This window comes from Schistocerca nitens, chromosome 1, assembly GCF_023898315.1.
Source record: "Schistocerca nitens isolate TAMUIC-IGC-003100 chromosome 1, iqSchNite1.1, whole genome shotgun sequence".
In the NCBI taxonomy this organism is placed as follows: Eukaryota; Metazoa; Arthropoda; class Insecta; order Orthoptera; family Acrididae; genus Schistocerca; species Schistocerca nitens.
Window position 1 is genome coordinate 772,415,116 of NC_064614.1, and position 25,913 is coordinate 772,441,028.

Here is a 25,913-nt window from a genome sequence, read left to right on the forward strand (position 1 = left end):
CCCGAGCATGTCTTCTGGGTACATTACCTTTTTGTCATTCACTCTAAATAGACACATCGCCATTTCAAAGACGTTATGTACAGACTCGTAGTTAAACCAAAAGCTTAATAAACGAAAAAAAAAATCGAGGACTTTAAGATTTATTTGGAATATACAAACGGGAAAGATGCACATAACCCACTTGATCTCAACGACCAATCATAAGTATTCTGTAAAATAGCTTCTGTTCCCAAGAAATGAGTTCCAAAACAAGTTTAATAAATTTCAATTGCTAATTAGTTGTTTTCTTGCAGTATTCGTCGAGATACAGAGGTCAGTAGTTACTGTGCTGTAAGAGTTCATACTCCACAGTAGAACGTCACGACATAGCGGCGTTAGAAATACTGGTGGAAATCGCTTGTAAAATCTATCGTGTGTGTCTAGGTCGAAGTGAACGATCGACTGCAGGAGATACCGACAGCAACTTATCGCTCGAGTGTGGGACCCTCCACAGCACACAAACCGAGAACGAATTCCCTCGTCGCAGTTTGAAATGTCATCATTAACAAGCAAGGCTACGAACTTAAACCCCGCATGATGCATCCTCGTGTTCAGCATTAGGGCTTTGAAGTTTGTAAAATGGCGCTATGGATCATATGAAACTGTGACGTCCAAGGACCACAATAAAAGGATAAAACCGTATTTCAGTTTAAGAAGTTATCTAAACAGAAGGCGCTAATAAGGGAAATAATAATAAAACGTAAAGCCTTTGATACATAAACAAAATTTCTCCCAGGAATATAGAGCTAAATCATAGGTGTATTAAAAGGAACAGTTGAAAACTTGTTTTAACTGAATAAATGTCGTTCATTGACAGTATTTACCTCCACGGTTTCCACCAGCGCGTTTCAGGTCCACGGCAGATGTGTCGTTAGGTTTGACTACCACCAATGACGTCACGGGAGTCACGAAAGAGTACTGAAACACATTATAGCGTCACCGCTTCAGGTCTTGATAGTTGGTAACTCATATAGTTGTTTATCAACATGTTTCTCTCGTGAAAGACAATAGTGAGAACGGTCTTGCTGTAATTGCATTACATTATGTTACATCAGTCTTATTCCATAGGCTCCGCAAGGAGGACCATTTGGATGTGGTAGGAAGTTACAAATGTCCATTTCATTCAAGCACAACACAATGAAATCTCTGTACAATAAATAGCAACACAACAATACAGTACAGTTTGGTGGTCAGCGCAAGTAATAGACTTTTCAGAAGTACGTGAGTGATCGAGAAAACGGTATTGGCATTATTTATCTAAAGTTTTTTCTTGTCTCCATATCCACTCCAGCCCTATTAAACATCGGTTCACTTTTTAGCTGTACTTATAGGTAGTCGAAAAGAGAACGTGGAGGGTGAGGATCTAAGAAAATAATACAATAGCTAGGAGGGCTGTTGTTGGCCTATGACGTGTGGCTCGCCTGCCAACGACTTTTATATTTTTCCTGAAGCTCCGCTTGAAACTGTAGTCGTGGTTTATTATGCGAAGGCACTGCGCTTTAGCCGCGCTTAGCCTATCAGAGGGACTGACCAGTCTCTTCTGGCGCCATTATCGATGCCATTTCAACTCAAAAACAGAGAAGTGAAAGGTATGGATAACTGCTACTCAAATAAGTAATCCACTCATCAGATCATTAAATCTGGTACGGCCAAAATACTTCAATATTTTCTCCATCTACAATGAAACATATGAGAAGTACGAACCAGAATATAGGCAAAGGATACCTGTCTTTCGATTCATGAGAGCACACTCTTATAAGACATTTCTCGTAACGTAAAGACTAGCGGTGTGCGTCGCTTTATACTGCGTCTATCACGGACATAAACACAAGTAAACACTCAGATGTAATAACCTGAACTGCAAAATACACCATTAATTACTTAAGACAACGCACGTAATTATTTGTTCTCAGATTTTGCGCATCTGCAACCAATGTCACTGTAGCTCTTAAGAAATTTCGTTTCGTGTAGACTATCGACGGCCCTTCTCCTGAAAGTATCAGTATGGGAGAAATTATTCGACACATACCTCGGGCAAGACAAGCAATCTTCGAATAAATTATAATGACAGATCATAGAAGTTAATTGGTTGCATACTGTTCTGAAGAAATTGTGTCAATGCCTAAGACATTGATGTATCGCATGGTAAAGCGAAGGATTAACAGACAGCAGAAGCGAAATGAATCACTGGCAGAGTATCTTATACTAGATTGCGAAAACATATGAAATATAACTTTAATTTTTATTTCGCTAGACGTGATTCAGGGAAGTGATGTATGAGTTTTACGCTTAGTTTCAAGCAACACGGTTAAAACTCATTAGGTTACGTTGATCTCATTTCTGAGCTACCATAATGTGACGTATATTAGGAGGAAATACAGGTCCATAGCAAATAACGAGAGTGTACTACAACGTTGAAATGTTACGTAAAGCTTTTCCGACCAGGAAGTTATTACGATTAACAACGGATTATCTTGGTAAATGAGTCTGGCGAGAAAGTATAAAATGTTTTGTTTACTTGTCCGGCCGCGGTGGGCGAGGGGTTCTAGGCGCTTCAGTCTGGAACCACGCGGCTGCTACGGTCGCAGGTTCGAATCCTGCCTCGGGCATGGATGTGTGTGATGTCCTTGGGTTAGTTAGGTTTACTTAGTTCTAAGCCTAGGGGACTGATGACCTAGCCGGCCGCGGTGGTCTAGCGGTTCTAGGCGCTCAGTCCGGAACCGCGAAACTGCCACGGTCGCAGGTTCGAATCCTGCCTCGGGCATGGATGTGTGTGATGTCCTTAGGTTAGTTAGGTTTAAGTAGTTCTAAGTTCTAGGGGACTGATGACCACAGATGTTAAGTCCCATAGTGCTCAGAGTCATTTGAACCATTTTTGAACTGATGACCTCAGATGTTAAGTCCCATAGAGCTTAGAGCCACTTGAACCACTTTTGTTTACTATGGCATAAACAAGACTGTTTCCTTTCATTTTTTAGTATGCCACAGCGGCAACGTGTTGTGAATTAAGTTGTAAATGATACAGAGCAACCTGTCTGCTGGACAAACAGACATTTGAGGAGTTCATTTGTAGTGGTGTAAGTGCAGTTTAGAGAAAAGAGTGAATATAACATGCTAGTTACTTCTGTATGTTGCATGTGGTAGCATTCCAACGAAAATCCACTGATTATAATGGGGCAGATACGTTTTTCGGAGGACGCTGTAAGGGTAACAGATAACAGCAGCAACAAAAGGAGAGAGGTGGGCTCAATACAAAAAGCAGAACGATCTCAAACGCAGCAACAAGCTTTCTGCAAGACGCCGTAAACAAAAGAGAAGAAATGTTTGATATAAGGACAATGTCATGGACTACAAGAAAACAGTGGTGGCTGGGCTGTACTATTATGTAATATCTTGTCCTAGCACGTCCTGTTCTCGAACCATCAACGGAACAAACTCGCCCGTAGAGTGCAATATCGCGTATGTCGAAGTACCAATCTATGATCTACTGACATAGCGATCTCCTCACTGTGTACACTTTTACTTTTGAATTACTATTACAATGTCCCTCCTTTTTGAAGTACATGTTGTTTATACAGGCACTGATAGAAGGCAAGGTGAAAACTGTAACAGGTGACAAGGAATTGTATAACATAGTAGTTTGTACAGAACTGTTTCGCCCAGTCATTTATTGGGGAACCTGCAGTTTATCATGGATTCCGAAACCTGGTGCCATTCAGCATTTCTCACATTAAGAAACGTAGCCAGAAGTGAAGAAAGTGATCAGCGACAGATAAAAGTCATAGGATTAACCGTACTCGAAATCAAGATTTTCGGATCTGAAGTCGATCATGTCAATACTGAGACACTGAAACTCAACTTTTAGTTATTTATCATTATAAAAGGTTTTATTGTATCTCTTATTACTGCATGCTAATCACACAGCACCATCTGCAATACGAATACGTCGGACACACTCACGACGAAATGAGTTCAAGCTTCCTGGATGTGATGTTGATTCGTGGAACGTCAAAATATGCAGAAGGTTGAAGTGAATTGTTTGTAGAGCAAAACTGATATCTGTTAATTATACTGTCTAACAACAATAGTGAGCTGGAAGGGGTTAGGGAAAGGAAGTGAAAGGGTTTGTGATACTTTTTTGTTATTACAAAATCGAGTCAAATTTACAAAGAGCTTTGCGGTAGGTGCCCATTTGTCAGTATAATGTTTCACTCCCTCTCACCTGGATGCATAGGCAGATGCCATGGGAGGGGTATCATAAGTACATTGTATCCTCCCATGAAATACACTGTGCTGCAGGTGCTGTAACTAGTCCTTGATATCCCAGACTTTGCCATTGAGACGGAGTTGACTTCTGAGCTCGTCTCACACGCATTCTACTGAGGATTCATCTAGGGAGCTTCTTGGCCATAGAAGTACCTCAAAATCACGTAAACAGCTCATAGAGACACATCCCACGTGTGTACGAGCATTTTCCTATGAGGAATGGCGCCAAAATATAATCACACGGGAAATAACATATGAGGATGCAGTATGCCCGTGATATACCTTTGTGCCGTCAGAGATCCCACAGTCACTGCAAGACCTGACAAAGTCATAACTAATGGCAGTCCACATCACAACGCCAGGAGTAACATTGCTGTGACTCTCCCAGTCATATCCGCTGATAATGGTTATCGGGATTGGTGCAGAAGCGCGATTCATCACTTAACACAATGTGATCTATTCATCACCAACCCACGCTTCTCAGCCACGACACCATCCCTATTACAGCAGTTTGTATTATGATGCTAGTGGCAGGCTGTGGACAGGTTGGTACATCCCTAGTCCGATTATTGCTAGTCTCCAACCAATGGTATCATGCGACAGAGGATGTTACAGGGAGTCTGTTACTGGTATATGAAATATTAGGTGATTTGGGGCAGGGGACCAAACAGCGAGGTCATCGGTCCCATCGGATTAGGAAAGAATAGGGAAGGAAGTCGGCTGCGCCATTTCAAAGGAATCATCCCGGTATCTGCCTGAAGTGATTTAGGGAAACCACGGAAAACCTAAATCAGGATGGCCGGATGCGGGTTCGGACTATCGTCCTCCCGAATGCGAGTCCAGTATGCTAGCCACTACGCCACCTCGCTCGGTAATATTAGGTTGTTAGAAGTGCTTGGTGCACAATAATGCAATCCTCCCTTGTGATGACAAGACAGGATTGACTGGAACCTTGATGCTGCTAATGTCTGCCCTCACATTCCCAGTTCAACGTTCTCCACTGTCACAGCCAAATGTTCTACAAATCTGGATATGACACGATTCGAACGGCCAGAGAAATATAGTCCCACAATGAGGCCCGTTCAAGCTCTGTCAGGGGCTGATTATGCTTTATGACAGGAGTAAATTGCATCTCCATGTCCTTCATAGTGGACACTCAACTTCTGTTCATAGCGTTATATACCCTCCCAGTCCTCGTAACAACATTAAACATGAACAACACTAAAGCACTCAGGTGGCCATTCTACCTATCACAGAGAACTAAAACTGTGATAAGTTACTCACCCACTGGTATTGTGTACGTGTATGAAGTTACACTGACATATGAGCATATCTTCTGGATGCTTTACATTCTTTTGTCAGCCTGTGTATATGATGCTTTTCCAGTGAGTTTTGTTGAACTTCTCGTTTAAATAAAAGATGCAGACTTGCCTACCGACAACTTTCATGAAATATTTTTAAACTTTGAAAAGAAAAGCAATTTGGTTCAAGCAGTTTCTTCAGTCCTGTTGCCTGGCAGTCACCCATTTCACTGTAACTGCTACACACTTCAGCTTCAAAAAGCTGCATTTTATAATCAAATCTTGATCTGCCTCTGCAGTTCCATCCTTAGACAATTCTATCAACTTACGTGATTCGATCCCAGGAAGTTGGAGAATACTGAGCTGTCGTTTATCCCATCTCTCAACCTTCTGGCCATGTTGATTAATGTGAAAAACGCCTAGTTGTACCATCGTTTGGAATCCAAGTTAAACTGACTGGCTGAGCAATAGGACAATGTGCTGGAATACACTGTGATGTTCAAATCAATTTTCATGTTTCCAGAATGAGATTTTCACTCTGCAGCGGAGTGTGCGCTGATATGAAACTTTCTGGCAGATTAAAAATGTGTGCCGGAGACTCGAACTCGGGAGTTGCCCGGACAGCCAAAGTCCCAAGTTCGAGTCTCGGTCCGGCACACAGTTTCAGTCTGCCAAGAAGTTTCATATCAGCGCACACTCCGCTGCAGAGTTAAAATCTCTTTCTGGAAACATCCCCCAGGCTGTGGCTAAGCCATGTCTCCTCAATATTCTTTCTTTCAGGAGTGCTAGTTCTGCAAGGATCGCAGGAGAGCTTCTGTAAAGTTTGGAAGGTAGGACACGAGGTACTGGCAGAAGTAAAGCTGTGAGGATGGGGCGTGAGTCATGCTTGGGCAGCTCAGATGGTAGAGCACTTGCCCGCGAAAGGCGTAAGTCCCGAGTTCGAGTCTCGGTCCAGCACACAGTTTTAATCTGCCAGGAAGTTCCAAATTTCGTGTTCGTCACAGCTCCACTTTAATATGTGAGGATCATTTGCAGGCCTTCTGCAGCACTCTCACCTTGAGAGCGATGTCCTTGGCCCTGTCCTTGAGCGTCTGGTTAGGTGTGGCGGCGTCCATGTCCAGCAGCTGGCGCACGGTGAGGAAGGCCCAGAGGCGCTCCCCAGAGGAGGCCTTCTGCAGCCTGGCCGGCGACCTGTAGCGCTGGCGGCCCTCCCCCACCACCACGGGCTCCAGCTGCGGCACCACAGGCCGCAGTCTGCCAGACACCACCAGCTCGCTGCCGCGGAAAAACGTTGGGAACTTGGTCTGCGTCAGGGTTTTCTCCTCCACCTGCAGGGCACAAATTCTTTACTGGACGGAAATTGCATTTGAAGTCAGACAGTCGAAAAATGACAAACTTAGGATTCTGGAGTAGCCTCTTTCTGCGACTTCTATTAGTGATACACATGTTGTTAGAGAATGATGGAAGTAACAGATATACCTGAACAGAGGTCTACTGTGTTGAATCTTACAAGGAGATGAAGATATCTTCTTCGATTTTCTTCATGCCTATAGTATATTAAAGCCAATGCCATGGCATTAATTTCCTAAAGCAAATCGATACACTTCTTAAAACACGTGGAAAAAATTACTTTAGTAATTCTAAGAGGTCTAATCCATAACAAATTATTGGTGTTTTTAACAAAGCTTTACAAATGATTGTGCACAGCAATCAAGCCTTGTAGTCACGTGGTTGGTAGATAAATTCTCATTAGACACACAGATTTTAATGGTTATATGAGAATTCTGATAATAATTTGCATTCTCAGCTGCTGAGCAGCATCGACTTCATAACAGCTAAGTGATTATTTTCGATAAAGAGTGTTGGTTGAAATGATTACTTGATTGTGCCTTGTGGGAGCGGTGCTGGAAGAGGGAGATGGGGGAGACAGATATTCTTAGAAGAACTACAGCTGGGTAACCTGCTGTTCAGTTTCAGTATATAGTTTGAGGGAGAAATTAGTTGTTGACACTATAGAATCTGAAAAGCTTTTTTCAATTTCCGAAGAATGAAAACCCAGCTGTTTTGACATAACTGAGTGGGGAAAGATATAAAATAAGAACAAGATTGTAAGTACAATGATGCACCCACTTCATAATGCCTATAGGTCTTGTAATTTGACTGTACTTTTCCGTGTTTTTTTTTCCAATGAATAGATCCCACTTCCCACTTTTTTCTTGAAACACCACTTATGAGCCTCACGAAACAAGCAAACGGTTCTATAGTTGTTTCACTTGCTCCTTAGGTAATAGATTTTGTATTATTGTCACCTGCCTCGCTTTACATCCAAAAAGACAAACTCTGTCAACGTAGTTTATTTTCCTAAGCTCTTCACTTCAGCCTCAACGATGAGCGACCCCTTTGTTATATCGGTAAATACAGGGATATTATCAACTGGATAAGCTTAGCGACAGACAGTGAAACATAAAAGTACTTTAGGCAACTGAAACGACAGAGAGGTACCTAAAACAAAGCATGAAATATTTAACTCAACGCCATCTGATTGTGTGTCTCCTTAACAAAATGTTAACCTCATTTATGGATACCTTCCCAGTACTGCAATGATATTTAAGCTGTACCGCATATGTACCAGTCAGTGATGGGAAAGGCTGCTCTCTGTTACTAAATCCTTCCTATTCTAGAATTCATCAGTATTCGATACCCAACCACACGTATCGAATAAAGATGATATTCTTTAGTATTTTACCTTTGTTTTTAGTGATGAGATGGCTGCTCACCCACGGCCTCGCTCAGCATTTCTCCAACGGCTCCATTCTCTTACCATCCACACACACACACACACACACATTCATCAGTTGTTCCTTTCCTGCAAAACACTTCCTCTCCTCTCCCAGTATTTTTTTCTCTGTTCCTGAACAATAATCACCCACTCGCCACCATAATACTACATGGTTGGCTGCTTCTGAATCGTTAATATTGGTGTACATGTTCTTTTCTGTGTAGTATTTTCAGCCACACGCCCTTCTCATTCTCTTATTTAGGTGCACCTGACCTTGGGATTCAGGCAGTGAGGAGTTGGTTCACCACTGTTCGTAAGTGGGGCGCACTGAGCCCTTGTGAAGCGAATTGAGGAGCTACTTGACTGAAAGGTAGCGGCTTCGGTCGCGAAAATTGACAGTGGCCTGGACAGCAGTGTGTTGACCACATGCCCCTCCATATCCACGACCGTCGGTCGGTACCTTTAGACCACCTGAGATCTGTTCGGACGGAGATTAATTTTTGAGAAGTTTCACATGATACAGCGTCTTATCCTAGCCACATGTTATTGTTTTATATCTCCATGGGCTAACGTAGATAGTACACTAATATGTATTGAATGTCGTTAAATCTTCTCCCCCAGCAGGTCTGAGAGCTCCTATGGATATTTTCACAACAACAGTTTCCTGCAATAAATTTCTTTTTTCATTTTGTTTCCATTTCTCATTGACAGTTTTCTTCCAAATCCAAAAAGAACCAGTTGTTTCATCTCCCGTGACCTAAACCTCAGGTATTACAGTCTTTCTCACATAGAAATTGGCTTTGGCGGTTGGGATGTAGATATCTGGGGTTCCCTTGTTACAAGCTGTAGACATTTAACAGTTTTAAGAGAAATAAGTAAAAGGTCCTTGGTCCCAGGTTCAAACTCCCCACCACTTAAATTTTCAACGAAAATCATCTACATTGCCGGCTGGAGTCTTCCGGTTTTAAGAAGCCACTACCATCAGCCAATAGTCTGTCTAAGATGGTGAAGGAGCAGACAGAGCTTCAGGGCATTCTCTGCCCTTGGCGTGAGAAACTCTGCCTAATGGTGGAAGAATTGGCAATAATCAACGGCCGAGCATGCAGAAGGCAGTGGAAACCATCGCATTAAAGACACACAATATGTATCCACAGGACATGTGGCCTGTAACTGAAAAAGTGTCATGATGATATTTCCATTGGCAAAAGATTCCTGACTACTCCCCTATTCAGCTCTGTGGGAGGGGACTGTCAAGGGGGAGATGATTATGAGAAAAAGATCGAATAACCAACGAAAGAATAACATTCCATGAGCCGGGGTATGGAATGTCAGAAGTTTGAACATGGGAAAGGTTGAATCTAGATACAATTGTTATCAGTGAAGTGAAATGGAAAGAAGACAAAGATTTCTTGTCAGATGACTATAGGGTAATATCAACAACAGCAGCATGGGAGTAAGATTCCTTATGAATAGGAAGGCAGTGCAGAGAGTGAGTTACTGTGAACAGTTCAGTGATATAGTTGTTCTCATCAGAATTGACAGCAAACAAACAGCGACAACCTTTCAGAGACACATGCCGCCGCCGCAAGCTGAAGATGAAGAAATAGAGAAGGTATATAAGAATACTGAATGGATAATTCAGAACTTTAAGGGAATTGAAAATTTGATAGTCATAGAATGAAGCTGAAGGGGAAGGAGTAGAAGAAGGGGCTATGAGAGAATATTGGCTTGGTAGTAGGAAAGAGAGAGAAAAAAGACTAATTGAGTTCCCTAATAAAGTCGAGCTAGTAACAGTGAAAACTCTGTTCAAGATTGACAAGAGGAAGAGGTAGACTTGAAAAATGACGGGAGATACGGAAGATTAGGTTCATATCACAATTTAGTAGTGATGAATGGTAGGCTGAAGTTTAAAAGACTAGTCAGGAAGAATCAATGCACAAAGAAGTAGAATATGGAAGTACTAAGAACTCAAGAGATAGGACTGAAGTTCTCTGAATCTATAGCAACTGAAATAAGGAATAGCTGAGTAGGCAGTTCAGTTGAACGGACATCTCTAAAAAGGGCAGTCACAGAAGCTTGCAAGAAAAACTTGAGTACCAAGAAGGTACCTGCGAAGAAACCATGGCTAATAAAAGAAATACTTCAGTAGATCGATGAAAGAAGAAAGTACAAAAACATTCAGAGAAATGCAGGAATATAAGTACACGAGTCACTCAGAAATGAAAGAAACAGGAAGCGCAAGGAGCTAATCCAAAATGTTTGAATAAAAAGTGTGCGGAATCGAAAACGAAATGATTATTGGAAGGACTGACCCAGCGTGTAGAAACATCAAAATAATCTTCAGTGAAATTAAAAACAAAGGGCGATAACATTAAAAGTGCGATGTGAATTCCACAGTTAAATGCAGAGGAGAGAGCGGATAAGAAATGAGAATACGCTGATGGTGGTCTATGAGGAGAAGACTTATCTGATGACGTGATAGAAGAAGAAGCAGGAGCCGATATAGAAGAGATAGGATCTCCTGTATCAGAATAAGAATTTATAACGATTTTGGAAGACTTAAGATCAAATAAGGCAAAAGGGATAGATAACATTCCATCAAAATTTCCAAAATCATTGAGGAATGTGGTAACCAAACGACTATTCATGTTAGTATGTAGACTGTATGAGTCTGGCGTTATACCATATGCCTTTCTGAAAAATGGCATCGACATAATTCTGAAGATTGAAAGAGATGACAAGTGCGAGAACCATTGCAAAATCAACTTAACAGCTCAAGCATCCAAGTTGCTGAAATTTTGGAAATTTGTGGTAAGTTCCCATGGGACCAAACTGCTGAGGTCATTGCTCCCTAGGCTTACACACCACTTAATCTAACTTAAACTAACTTACGCTAAGGACAAAACACACACCCATGCCCGATGGAGGAGTCGAAGTTCCGACAGGGGGAGCCGCGCGAACCGTGGCAAGGCACCTAGACCGCGAGGCTATCCCGCACGGCCAAGTTGCTGACAATAATAATATACAGAAGAATGTAAAGTAACATTGAGGAGCTATTAGATGAAGATCATTTAACCTTAGGAGAGGTAAAGGCAAGTCTGATGTTGATGTTGATAATGGGTGCAAGAGTGGGAAAAATCAGGACAAGTTCAATAGGATTTGTCGACCGGAAAAAAGTGTTCGACACTATAAAATAGTGAAAGGTGTTCCAAATTCTGAGAAAAATCGAGGTAAGATATAGGGAAAGAGGGGTTTTACAGAATATATACAAGATTCAAGAGGCAACAATAAGAGTGGAAGACTAAAAACGAAGTGCTCGGATTAAAAATTGTGCAAAACAGAGATGTAGTCTTTCACCCCTAGTATTCAGTCGCTACTCCAAAGAGGCAATGACAGTACTAAAGGAAATGTTAAAGACTGCAACTAAAATTCAAGGTGGAAGCATATCAAAGAGTCCCTGAAGACATTGCTATCCCCAGTGAAAGTGAAGAAGAATTACAGGATGTGCTGAACGGAATGAACTGTCTAATGAGTACAGTGTAATGAGTACAGAACACGGACTGAGAGTAGATCAAAGACGCATGAAAGTAATGAGAACTATCCGAAACGAGAACAGCGAGCAACTTGACATCAAGATTGATGATCACGAAGTAGATGGTGTTAAGGAATTCTGCTACCTAGGCAGGTTAATAACCCACGATGGACAGGGGAAGGAGAACACGAAAACAGCCTATCACTGACAAAAATGGTATTTCTTGCCAAGTGAAATCTAATAGGCTCTGAGCACTATGGGACTTAACATCTGAGGTCATCAGTCCCCTAGAACTTAGAACTACTTAAACCTAACGAACCTAAGGACATCACACACATCCATGCCCGAGGCAGGATTCGAACTTGCGACCGTAGCAGTCGCGGAGTTCCGGACTGAAGCGCCTAGAACCGCTCGGCCACCGCGGCCGGCTGAAATCTACTAGTATCAAACTTATGCCTTAATTTGAGGAAGAAATTCCTGAGAATGTACCTTTCGAGCATAGCGTTGAATGGTAGTGAAAGATGGATTCTGGGAAAACCAGAACAGAGGATGATCGAAGCATTTTAGATGTGGTGCTACAGAGAAATGTTGAAAATTAGGTGGACTAGTAAGGTAAGCAATGAGGTTTTCCACAGAATCGGCGAGGAAAGGAATATATGGAAAACACCGACAAGAAGAAGGGACAGGATGATAGGACATCGATTAAGAAATTAGGGTACAATTACCATGCTATTAGAGGGAGCTGTGGAGATAAAAACTATAGAAGAAGATAGAGATTGGAAAGCATCCAACAAAGAACTGAACACGTAGATTGGAATTGCTTCTCTGAAGAATTTGTATGGGCTACATCATAGTAGTCAGAAGACTGATGACTCAACAAAATAATAATAATTTGGTACCCGATTATATAGAGTCTCATCTGTTGTCTGCGACTGAATAGGGGAATACAAAGAGTGACTGTTGCACATTCCAAAGTAACATATGTGACTTTTAAAGGGTGACCTCTCCAACTCTTGTACTTGTAACGTCAGACACCGGAGCTCACCTGTCCATCCCCGTATGTGAAATTGACGCTGGAGAGGAGTGGCGACGCGACCTGCCGGTAGAAGTTGCGCAGCTGGAGGTGGGCGTCCGCCGCCTCGTAGATGCGCCTGCCGAAGCCTCCGTTTCGTAGCGCCAGCTTCCTCAGAAAACCGAAGTCTGCATCTTCACCGAATGCCAGCGTAAACAGTGCTGCTCTCCGCTCCATGTTGGCGGCGGTGTAGTCCTGCAAGATGGCTTCTGGCCCTCCATTAGGCAGTCCGTCCGTCAGCAGCACCATCACAAGTGGCGCATCCGGACGTGAAACACCTGCCTTGGATACTCGCAGTGCTGTGTCCAGAGCGTCGTGCATTGCCGTCCCTGTAGAGAGCAGGCCCACCCTTTTATGAGGCTTATTTATGCGCTCTGTGAGGCCTTCTAATCTAAACGGGAGGTACGTATGTGACATATTGATGTATGACTTTACCCTAAGCGGTCCTTACAGCATACAAAATGGTTCAAACGGCTCTGAGCGCTATGGGACTTAACTTCTGAGGTCATCAGTCCCATAGAACTTGGAACTACTTAAACCTAACTAACCTAATGACATCACACACATCCATGCCCGAGGCAGGATACAGCATACATTTTGTACAAAAAGGATCACGTGTGGCAACTGTACTGAAAAACATACATCAGTTTGAACGACTGTAGACTGACCCAAAGTTAAGTACCTAATCACCTACACACTCTTGTGTACGGTTGAGAATAATGTTTCAGCGCAAGTTTTCTAGTATGGTGCTCGAGAAACAATTATTATGACCATGGGTTCCGTGGACTATTGTCAGCAGATACTCACAACTGATACTCTCAGTATTAACAGCTTGTGCATGAAAGCTGTAAGGAGCATTCTCTTAAAATTCATTCAACAGACATGTAGCGTAACATTTTATTATGACGCTCTTCAACAACTTGGTGCTGAAAATGTCTGCAGCTTGGTAAAAGAGCAATATGGATTATTTTATATTTGGTCTGCTTCTTTGTCTCATAACTCGAGAGTTCCTATGATTTTTCTTCTCCAGCAGTAAGTACCAATTTTGACGTGCGCAGTTTGCCAGGCAAGCCATGAGAAAGTATGAAACCACACTAGTCTAATATTACATATAGAAGTTAACGTTTAACTATGTAGTTGCTTTTAAAATTACTGGTCATGTGATAATGGGGAATGTGGAATCGTCACAAGAACGTTTGAAGATACTACCTTATTTCAAACCTATTTTTATATCTTTTTTGGTGTTCACTATTATAACTAACAATGAAAGTTTGTGAAAATTTATAAAAGAGCATTTACATGGAATTAGACTGATGTACTCAGTTTCATGTGCTGTCGGTAATATTGAAACCAGTGTTGAATTGCACGACCTCCAGATCAAAGACAAGAATATCTTAATAATACTCAGCCAAAACATGAAAATATAAAATCATTTACTTTCCCTACTGACGCTACTGTTACTAAACTGTATCGTGATATTCACAGTGCTTCAAAAGTTTCTTGGACAATTTTTAGCTTCTTAACTTTTAGATAAAGAAACTGACACAGGATATGAGCAGTTTGCTGTAGTGTTTACTTCTGTTCTGTCAAATCTCTACAATTCCAAGAATACTTTTAACTTCTGCTGCTATTTTTGTGGTGAGCGTCACCACTACTTAGGATGTTGAACTCACCTCCTCCTGCATGGAGACCCCTCACGAAATTTTTGGCGCTAGCAACATTTTCTGGAGTTGCCGGCACGACAGCATCAGCATCATTTTCTGGTTCTTTGGGCCAATCGTACCAGGATGTATAGGTCTTGTTCTCGCCGCCTGGCCACCACACCTACGGTTAAATGATACATTAGATTTATCTCCAGATAGAAAATGCGTTCATATGAAGTTCATTATGCCTCTACAAAGATAATCAAGATGTGCCCAACAAAATACAGGGTGAAGCAGACAAATGGGAAGACTGAAACGAAGAGGCCTCTGCAAAGACAATCAAGATGTGCCCAACAAAATACAGGGTGAAGCAGACAAATGGGAAGACTGAAACGAACAGAAGATTTTAAAAAGTTCTATTTTTTGACATGAAAGGTGTGTATATGAGAAGAAATTAATAGTTTACCTTCAAAGTTACAGTTTTCTGATTATATTATAATTCAGATGACGTCCTTGGTTTAGTACACATTGTTGGAGGCTGAGAGTGATTTTGCCCATGACATTGTGTAGTAGTTCCAGCGCAATGTTGTTCGTTTCTTGGTGAATTCGCTGTCTCAAATCATGTCCGATCCTTGAACGGTTTTCCATTAAAACTTTAGACTCGAGGTAACTACAATGAAAAACATATGGACAAGAGAAATATGCAGGATGGGGGTGCTACAGAATATTGTAACCTCAGTGGCATTGCAAGAGTATTGTTTGTGTGCACCATCCTGCTGAAAGCGTGTTTCCTCATCTGTATCATAGGAATCGAGTTGAGACGGAGGGACTGCTGCCGATCACTATTCTCTTGGATATAGTTTCTTTTTACACCACCACCTCCTTCCTCTGTAGTGCTGCCAGTGGTTCCAGAGTGGCTCTCTCCAGACATGATGGCATAGGGAGATGCTCCACGAGCCTGTGGAGGCAAGTTAAACTCCCAACGGAAAGAACATTGAGCTTCAACAAAATTACCCGGAGTCTTGTAGTATGCCTTTACAGAATCCTACACTTCGTGACTGGCCAGCTCTCCACGGCTACTAATTCCACCTCTTATGCTCCAAGGCCAATTACCTCTTTCCATAACCCCCACCGTGACAACCAGCCAGTCTTTCCCACAGTGACATTTTCTGTAGATTATTTTCAGAATAAGTGTTTTGATGTAATATTTGTCATTTGTAAAGCAGGTACATATAATTACCATTCACGTGAAGGCAACTGATGTTACTGCACGTACAGAAGCTTACTTACTCACCATCACGCACTATAATAAAACTACCGATATCTGATCGCAGCTATGTATAATTGCCGTTTCAAAATATTTTGTTTGAGAACAGTAAATGTATAAATAACTTTGTGAATAGAAGTGATCTTCTGAGGCACAATTGTGATTGGACAAACATTGTAGTGTGGTATAAATCTAATTTGTCTAGGAAATATTCTATTCTAAAAAATACTAGTGGAAAGGTTCATTAAGAGTTACTGAAACTGTGCTCTCGAACATCTTACAAAGGTGTCTACCAATAACTTATTTATTGAGCTGCAGTACTTTTTCTTTTTTCTTGCACATTGTAATATTAGGGTCAGATGAGATGATTAGCCTGCCCTCATTTGCTACAGCCACTTGGCAACGCAGTCATAACCACCAGTGAAGTTTGGAGTCATAAGCCGAGGGACGTCACAGGATATTCACATAGCGTCTGTTGTATGGCTGAACATATATCGGGCCACTGGTTGATCCACACCTGTTCTGTTTCGCTGGTGTTAGCATTTGTAGTGTAAAGGTGCTGTACGTAGGCAGATATGACAAATGGACAGTTCCAGAGGTCGCGGGTCGTCAACACTTAACGGACGAAACACAGTTTTCCAAGTAAAGAAATGCCTTCCAGGAATAACGTTCTTGTGAATGTGTGTTACTCCTGCTACGAGAATCGTGGACGGTGGGTAACAATCAATAAAGACCTTGCAAAATAATATGATTGTCCAGAAAAGAACAACTACACGGCCAGTCAGGTGAATGGCCTCGCCCAAGAATGGCTCCTTGCAGAACGCTAGGGCAGAGACCATATGTTGTGGGAGACTTCGACACAGCAAAGGAGACACTCCTAATGAGACTTGATGGGAGAGACTTCACTTGGAGAGGTGAGAGTAGCGACGTCGATTATGGTTGAGTTTTTGTTTCTGGTCATGGCTGCCGCTAACAATGGGCATCCATCTCTGGCTGCTATCAAAATGCACACACCACTTGCTGTATCCATGCTGCTACCGGAAGATGTTGCCACCCGACTCCAGTGCGTATTCAGCCACGCCGCCAGTACATCGACCACCGCCCAGTAAACGACATGCTCCACAGCAGTACCAAAAAAGCCCGTCAGCCGGTTCCGTTTGCCTCTTAGCCAACTCGATTAAAACTCTGGTAACGCCCATGAGACTTTTCTTTACTAGCAATGGGTATACTTGTATTTTATATGAATATACAAAGTGTTCGGAAATTCCCGATACAAACTTGTAGGACTTGTAGAGTGGAGTGAGTATAGAGGGTGGTCCATTGATATCTCACGAAATAAGCATCAAACGAAAAAACTACAAAGAACGAAACTCGTCTAGCTTGAAGGGGGAAACCAGATGGCGCTATGGTTGGCCCGCTAGATGGCGCTGCCATAGGTCAAACGGATATCAACTGCGTTTTTTTAAATAGGAACCCCCATTTTTATTACATATTCGTGTATTACGTAAAGAAATAGGAGTGTTTTAGTTGGACCACTTTTTTCGCTTTGTGATAGATGACTCCGTAATAGTCACAAACGTATAAGTACGTGGTATCACGTAACATTCAGCCAGTGCGGACGGTATTTGCTTCGTGATACATTACCCGTGTTAAAATGGACCGTTTACCAATTGCGGAAAAGGTCGATATCGTGTTGATGTATGGCTATTGTGATCAAAATGCCCAACGGGCGTGTGCTATGAGTGCTGCTCGGTATCCTGGACGACATCATCCAAGTGTCCGGACCGTTCGCCGGATAGTTACGTTATTTAAGGAAACAGTAAGTGAAACGTCAATCACGACCTGCAACAAATGATGATGCCCAAGTACGTGTTTTAGCTGCTGTCGCGGCTAATCCGCACATGAGTAGTAGACAAATTGAGCGAGAATCGGGAATCTCAAAAACGTCGGTGTTGAGAATGCTACACCAACATCGACTGCACCCGTACCATACTTCCATGCACCAGGCATTGCATAGCGACGACTTTGAACGTCGGGTACGGTTCTGCCACTGGGCACAAGAGGTATTACAGGACGATGGCCGATTTTTTGCACGCGTTCTATTTAATGACGACGTGTCATTTACCAACAGTGGTAAAGTTAACCGACATAATATACACTATTGGGCAACGAAAAATCCACGATGGCTGCGACAAGTGGAACATCAGCGACCTTGGCGGGTTAATGTATGGTGCGGCATTATGGGAGGAAAGATAATTGGCTCCTATTTTATCGATGGCAATCTAAATGGTGCAATGTATGCTGATTTCCTACGTAATGTTCTACCGATGTTACTACAAGATGTTTCACTGCATGACAGAATGGCGATGTACTTCCAACATGATGGATGTCCGGCACATAGCCCGCATGCGGTTCAAGCGGTACTGAATAGCATATTTCATGACAGGTGGACTGGTCGTCGAAGCACCATACCATGGCCCGCGCGTTCACCGGATCTGACGTCCCCGGATTCCTTTCTGTGAGGAAAGTTGAAGGATATTTGCTATCGTGATCCACCGACAACGCCTGACAACATGCGCCAGCGCATTGTCAATGCATGTGCGAACATTGCGGATGGCGGACTACTCGCTGTTGAGACGAATGTCGTTACACGCATTTCCAAATGCATTGCAGTTGACGGACATTATTTTGAGCATTTATTGCATTAATGTAGTATTTACAGGTAATCACGCTGTAACAGCACGCTTTCTCAGAAATGATAAGTTCACAAAGGTACATGTATCACATTGGAACAACCGAAATAAAATGTTCAAACGTACCTACGTTCTGTATTTTAATTTAAAAAACCTACCTGTTACCAACTGTTCGTCTAAAATTGTGAGCCATATGTTTGTGACTATTACAGCGCCGTCTATCACAAACCGAAAAAAGTGGTCCAACTATAACATTCGTATTCCTTTACGTACTACACGAATATGTAATAAAAAATGGGGGTTCCTATTTAAAGAAACGCAGTTGATAACCGTTTGATCTATGGCCGCGCCATCTAGCGGGCCAACCATAGCGACATCTGGTTTCCCCCTTCAAGCTAGACAAGTTTCGTTGTTTGTCGTTTTTTCGTTTGACACTTATTTCGTGAGATATTTGGCCCGGTCACGATCAATGGACCAACCTGAATAATATTTTGAATAGGGTCCCATGTCTGGAAACGTCATCAAAGGATGCTAGAGAGCGTCAAACTTATACGCTCCGGCGCATGTAGATGTATGTTTATTTAGGATGACTCCATAATGACGTCACAAACTTTCGAGGATGATGTATCTATTTGGAGTAAGAGTCTCTGGTTCGGAAACGAATGAGCAGAAAATTACAAGGGAAAGTTATTCTGATGGCTCTCACAGTAGAATACATGTACCGATACTGTTGTTACTAAGATTGCAGGAGATGCAACTTTCAGAGGTGGTAGTAAGGAGCAAAACAAGAAAAAGAAAAAAATCGAGTAAGCATGAGCTCTAAACTGCATAACTTAAGAGCTATGAGCACTTGTTCAATAGAGATGTGTTTCACAGAAGCGAAGATGAACAATTGCTCATAGCTCCTCTGGTATGCATTTTAGAGCCCATTTTTACGGTACATTTTTTCTTGTTTTGATCAATATTACCACCACTAAAACTTACATATCAACAACACGCTGATACATGTGCTCCCATGCCAGAGGTATCAGAATGATTTTTGGTTGTAACTTGCAACTCGATCGTTTCCAAACCAGGGAACTTTACCCAAAATTGATACATTTACCCATTCCATTGACCTTGTAAGTTTTTAATTCTTTACAAATTTTATCAATTTGTTTGGGTTACAATCTACTAGGAATTTCATATGGACTCTTTGGTGGAGACTGCAGCTTTTCTGATGTCAAAGGACTTAAACACAGCAACACCTACTTACGTTACAAGCTTATTGACAGTGTCTGCACAGCACAATATATGGGATTTTGAATCATACTCTACCTTCTCTGTGCTACCTCTTTCCTTTTGATATGAGAAACTCTCTTTTCTATTTCCGAGTCTTCAGTTACCTGTGTCTGTTAAGCGAAATGGTGCATACTATAATGATGTAAACAAATGAGAGCACCTGCTCCTTACCCGTGATCCATATGAGAATGTGATGAGCGTGAAGTTGTCACGTGGACTCAGCTCATCAAGTATGGAGACCATGGCCTGCCTCAGCTGCTCTATCTTGTGACCGCTCATGGAGCCACTCACGTCCAGCACGAACACGATGTACTTTTCCAGCGGCGGCAGGTCCGGCGGCGAGTAGAAGTGCACGAAGTATCCGTCATCAGTCACCTGCCCACAAGAAATGTTTCAGCATTGTCAGTGAAGTCTTTATGAAAACTGAGACTAATCAACATAGCACCGTTCAACAGTGTTACAATGGTGGATTAAAAAATGTTTCAGGTTAAGAAGAAATCATTAGCTGCAAAGACACAGAAAATCATTCGTATTGGTTTTGAAGTATGTGGGGATCGTGCATTGTGATCTGTTCCATAACTTTGTATACTCCAAGTAAGTAACCCTGTATGAGTCACTTGATTGCAAAGGATCGCATGCCTTGTGAGTCGATAGGCCAGCAGCAAAATATCTCTGCCCCGAAACGCATATCGTATCTACTTGAGCTAAAGAACTTTGGCCAGGGTGGGCCAATGACTATGCAGGCTGCCAAAATTCAGTTTTAATGACTTGCTGTGGAAGGAGGGAGCTTCACTATTGTACCTGTGTCCTGTTTCTGTGCAGTTTAAAAGTTCTGAATGAAGATGGTGGTATTCTGGTGTTTCAACATGCCATTTTGTGCAATGGAGTATGACTGCTGCTTGTGGCATTCAAGCCATTCGTTGATGATCCATTCACAGTTTCCGTGTTTCAAATGTATTTTCAAATAATTATCATTCAAAGTAACTTCTTGTACTATGCATTTGGCAATTTTCTAGGGGGACTTCACTGTTCCTTTGTAGCCTATTACAATCCACGTGCATTCGTGGTTGACGATATACATTTATAGCGTTTCCATCTGTGACAACAAAGAGCTCACGATATCTCCCTCTCTCTCATAAAAGACAAAGCAAACATTTTCTAGCTTTCGTTGTGGATGTTATGTAGTGATTACGTGATTTACGAATTTGTGCGTGAATTATACTGATGATCTATACTGTCCATGCGAGACTACCATTTCTGTAATATTTTTTTTCGCAAATTGCAATCGTCAATTTCTCTGCTTTTTCGCACACATGTTTATAGCAGTAAAGAACTTTCTTTGCCGACCAATATCCCCACGCTGCTATGTTATTTCCTGATAATCAGACTGAAGTAGTTGTTTGATAATATGTATAGCCACTAAAGCGTACATTTTAGTCATTTCTGATCTGATATGTAAAACTGATGTTAAGTATGTAGTCTATAAGACAAGATTCATAACACGTCTGGTATTTGTTTAGACAACGAGTACCCAAATGAAATTAGTCTGTGCTAGTTAGAAATGCTATATAGAAAACAACCCCATTGGGCTTGAAAACGCTTTACCACTCCATTACCTAAATTTTACAGGTCAGTTTTCGCCATTCAAGATCCTATATTTGAATATTTGATACAAAAATCAGGGTGAAATTTGTTCAGTACTTGTTTCTATTTAATGTATTACAATACTTGGTAGATTATCAGCGTGAATAAATAATTTAACTTATCATTTTCTTATATTACTGCTTCGAGATTAAGTGACAGCAACATGTGTTGAGGAAGTGTGAGATTAATAAAAATCATACCAGCATGGGCACACAAGAACCTGCATTGTGTTGGGCACTGAAATGAATAAGCATTTTAGTGACGCAGCGAAGACATGCACATTTTGGCCCTGAACGCTATAGCATTGTTATGTAGGAATGTTACATTAGTACTATAGCGTTGGCTTTTTCTCTAGTTTTGAGACAATAGGTACACAAAGCAGTACGTTGTTATGATCATCATCAAACTTCTCTGGTGGTTCCTAGCCTCAAACGCACTGCAATTTCAAAAGTACACTCCAGAACATATGCTGGATCACCAGTTCCGTGTTTCCAATCAGTGACAACATACGTCACAAAGAATGTGTGGGTAAATTCATTGGTGTTAAGATCAACAGTAGTTAAGTTGATGGAGAACCTTCACTTGTTTCGGATATCACAGATAATTTCGCCCACTATAAGTAGCAAGTGATCTTATCAACACTATCTACATGTGGTAAAATTATACGACATAGTAGCATATTCATTGTTCAGCACGTACATTTCAACACAACCACGCTCGTTTATATTTTGAGTTTAGCTACACGTAGTCCATACAGTTACCATCTTACCTTGTTTAAATGGCTAATATGTGGTACTTGTTCACTGAGTGGAGGGATTATTTCAATATGGGATGGCCTAATAACAACCTGTTTTTGTGACAGTAATATTGTTGTATTTGTACCAAACCATAATCTAGAATTTGTGTCAGTATTTGTAATTTGTAGTATAAATTGGTACCTACTGTGACGAACCCTTTTTAGTGCTGGACGGTTCTTTCCAGCATAATACACGTTTACTTTTATATTTCTAGAAAAAATTTATCTCTTCTCTTTGTATCCAGCAGTAGCAAACAAATACGGAAACTCTAAAAAGAAAAGAAAATTAAGAAAAAAGAGAGAAAAAATTAAAAGCCGCCACAGAAGCATTGGAAGTGCTTTAAAAATGAGGACTACGAAAGTAATACATTAACAAGAATAAATTTTGTGAAAAAAAAGCAATTATGTGAATGGCATTAATGGAAGTTGTGAAAGACTTCACAGTGAGAAACTGGATATAAAAACTGAAACCTTGACGAAATCAGAAGTGAACTACAAACAGAGGCAAATAACTTCTGATACCTGAAGAAAGTAAAGTGGCAACAACATAAATGTAGCTCAGGCAACAAGAATTGTCCCGTCTTCTAGGGGGGAATAACATGATTCCAATTTTTTGCTCTTCTTCTATCATGAATATTCTGCAGAAACCATGAGGGAACAGAAAAGATGTAGAACAAGTATAACATTACAAGCATTTCACCGCTATGCTTCCCCCATGAACCATGGACCTTGCCGTTGGTGGGGAGGCTTGCGTGCCTCAGCGATACAGATGGCCGTACCGTAGGTGCAACCACAACGGAGGGGTATCTGTTGAGAGGCCAGACAAACATGTGGTTCCTGAAGAGGGGCAGCAGCCTTTTCAGTAGTTGCAGGGGCAACAGTCTGGATGATTGACTGATCTGGCCTTGTAACATTAACCAAAACGGCCTTGCTGTGCTGGTACTGCGAACGGCTGAAAGCAAGGGGAAACTACAGCCGTAATTTTTCCCGAGGACATGCAGCTTTACATGCAGCTTTACTGTATGATTAAATGATGATGGCGTCCTCTTGGGTAAAATATTCCGGAGGTAAAATAGTCCCCCATTCGGATCTCCGGGCGGGGACTACTCAAGAGGACGTCGTTATCAGGAGAAAGAAAACTGGCAATCTACGGATCGGAGCGTGGAATGTCAGATCCCTTAATCGGGCAGGTAGGTTAGAAAATTTAAAAAGGGAAATGGATAGGTTAAAGTTAGATATAGTGGGAATTAGTGAAGTTCGGTGGCAAGAGGAACAAGACTTTTGGTCAGGTGATTACAGGGTTATAAATACAAAATCAAATAGAGGTAATGCAGGAGTAGGTTTAATAATGAATAAAAAAATAGGAGTGCGGGTTAGCTACTACAAACAGCATAGTGAACGCATTATTGTGGCCAAGATAGACACAAAGCCCATGCCTACTACAGTAGTACAAGTTTATATGCCAACTAGCTCTGCAGATGATGAAGAAATTGATGAAATGTATGACGAGATAAAAGAAATTATTCAGGTAGTGAAGGGAGACGAAAATTTAATAGTCATGGGTGACTGGAATTCGTCAGTAGGAAAAGGGAGAGAAGGAAACGTAGTAGGTGAATATGGATTGGGGGGAAGAAATGAAAGAGGAAGCCGCCTTGTAGAATTTTGCACAGAGCATAACTTAATCATAGCTAACACTTGGTTCAAGAATCATAAAAGAAGGTTGTATACCTGGAAGAATCCTGGAGATACTAATAGGTATCAGATAGATTATATAATGGTAAGACAGAGATTTAGGAACCAGGTTTTAAATTGTAAGACATTTCCAGGGGCAGATGTGGATTCTGACCACAATCTATTGGTTATGAACTGCAGATTGAAACTGAAGAAACTGCAAAAAGGTGGGAATTTAAGGAGATGGGACCTGGATAAACTGAAAGAACCAGAGGTTGTAGAGAGTTTCAGGGAGAGCATAAGGGAACAATTGACAGGAATGGGGGAAAGAAATACAGTAGAAGAAGAATGGGTAGCTCTGAGGGATGAAGTAGTGAAGGCAGCAGAGGATCAAGTAGGTAAAAAGACGAGGGCTAATAGAAATCCTTGGGTAACAGAAGAAATATTGAATTTAATTGATTAAAGGAGAAAATACAAAAATGCAGTAAATGAAGCAGGCAAAAGGGAATATAAACGTCTCAAAAATGAGATCGACAGAAAGTGCAAAATGGCTAAGCAGGGATGGCTAGAGGACAAATGTAGGGATGTAGAGGCTTGTCTCACTAGGGGTAAGATAGATACTGCCTACAGGAAAATTAAAGAGACCTTTGGAGAGAAGAGAACCACTTGTATGAATATCAAGAGCTCAGATGGCAACCCAGTTCTAAGCAAAGAAGGGAAGGCAGAAAGGTGGAAGGAGTATATAGAGGGTTTATACAAGGGTGATGTACTTGAGGACAATATTATGGAAATGGAAGAGGATGTAGATGAAGATGAAATGGGAGATAAGATACTGCGTGAAGAGTTTGACAGAGCACTGAAAGACCTGAGTCGAAACAAGGCCCCGGGAGTAGACAACATTCCATTAGAACTACTGATGGCCTTGGGAGAGCCAGTCATGACAAAACTCTACCATCTGGTGAGCAAGATGTATGAGACAGGCGAAATACCCACAGACTTCAAGAAGAATATAATAATTCCAATCCCAAAGAAGGCAGGTGTTGACAGATGTGAAAATTACCGAACTATCAGTTTAATAAGTCACAGCTGCAAAATACTAACGCGAATTCTTTACAGACGAATGGAAAAACTGGTAGAAGCGGACCTCGGGGAAGATCAGTTTGGATTCCGTAGAAATGTTGGAACACGAGAGGCAATACTAACCTTACGACTTATCTTAGAAGAAAGATTAAGAAAAGGCAAACCTACATTTCTAGCATTTGTAGACTTAGAGAAAGCTTTTGACAACGTTAACTGGAATACTCTCTTTCAAATTCTGAAGGTGGCAGGGGTAAAATAGAGGGAGCGAAAGGCTATTTACAATTTGTACAGAAACCAGATGGCAGTTATAAGAGTCGAGGGGCATGAAAGGGAAGCAGTGGTTGGGAAAGGAGTGAGACAGGGTTGTAGCCTCTCCCCGATGTTATTCAATCTGTATATTGAGCAAGCAGTAAAGGAAACAAAAGAAAAATTCGGAGTAGGTATTAAAATTCATGGAGAAGAAGTAAAAACTTTGAGGTTCGCCGATGACATTGTAATTCTGTCAGAGACAGCAAAGGACTTGGAAGAGCAGTTGAACGGAATGGACAGTGTCTTGAAAGGAGGATATAAGATGAATATCAACAAAAGCAAAACGAGGATAATGGAATGTAGTCAAATTAAATCGGGTGATGCTGAGGGGATTAGATTAGGAAATGAGACACTTAAAGTAGTAAAGGAGTTTTGCTATTTAGGGAGTAAAATAACTGATGATGGTCGAAGTAGAGAGGATATAAAATGTAGACTGGCAATGGCAAGGAAATCTTTTCTGAAGAAGAGAAATTTGTTAACATCGAGTATAGATTTAAGTGTCAGGAAGTTGTTTCTGAAAGTATTTGTATGGAGTGTAGC

At 41.5% G+C, this 25,913-nt stretch overlaps 1 protein-coding gene across 1 annotated transcript in view; it reads right to left on the bottom strand.

Annotated features, from left to right (window-relative positions):
• Window positions 1-25,913, bottom strand: part of LOC126261545 (inter-alpha-trypsin inhibitor heavy chain H4-like) — a 68,740-nt gene that overhangs the window by 24,832 nt on the left and 17,995 nt on the right. The window contains exons 7-11 of the mRNA XM_049958550.1: window positions 20,045-20,248; window positions 14,663-14,813; window positions 12,963-13,318; window positions 6,662-6,934; window positions 864-957 (exon numbers count right to left, since the gene is read on the bottom strand). Of these exons, the coding sequence (XP_049814507.1) occupies window positions 864-957; window positions 6,662-6,934; window positions 12,963-13,318; window positions 14,663-14,813; window positions 20,045-20,248 (1,078 nt within the window). The remainder of the gene's footprint in view (window positions 1-863; window positions 958-6,661; window positions 6,935-12,962; window positions 13,319-14,662; window positions 14,814-20,044; window positions 20,249-25,913) is intronic.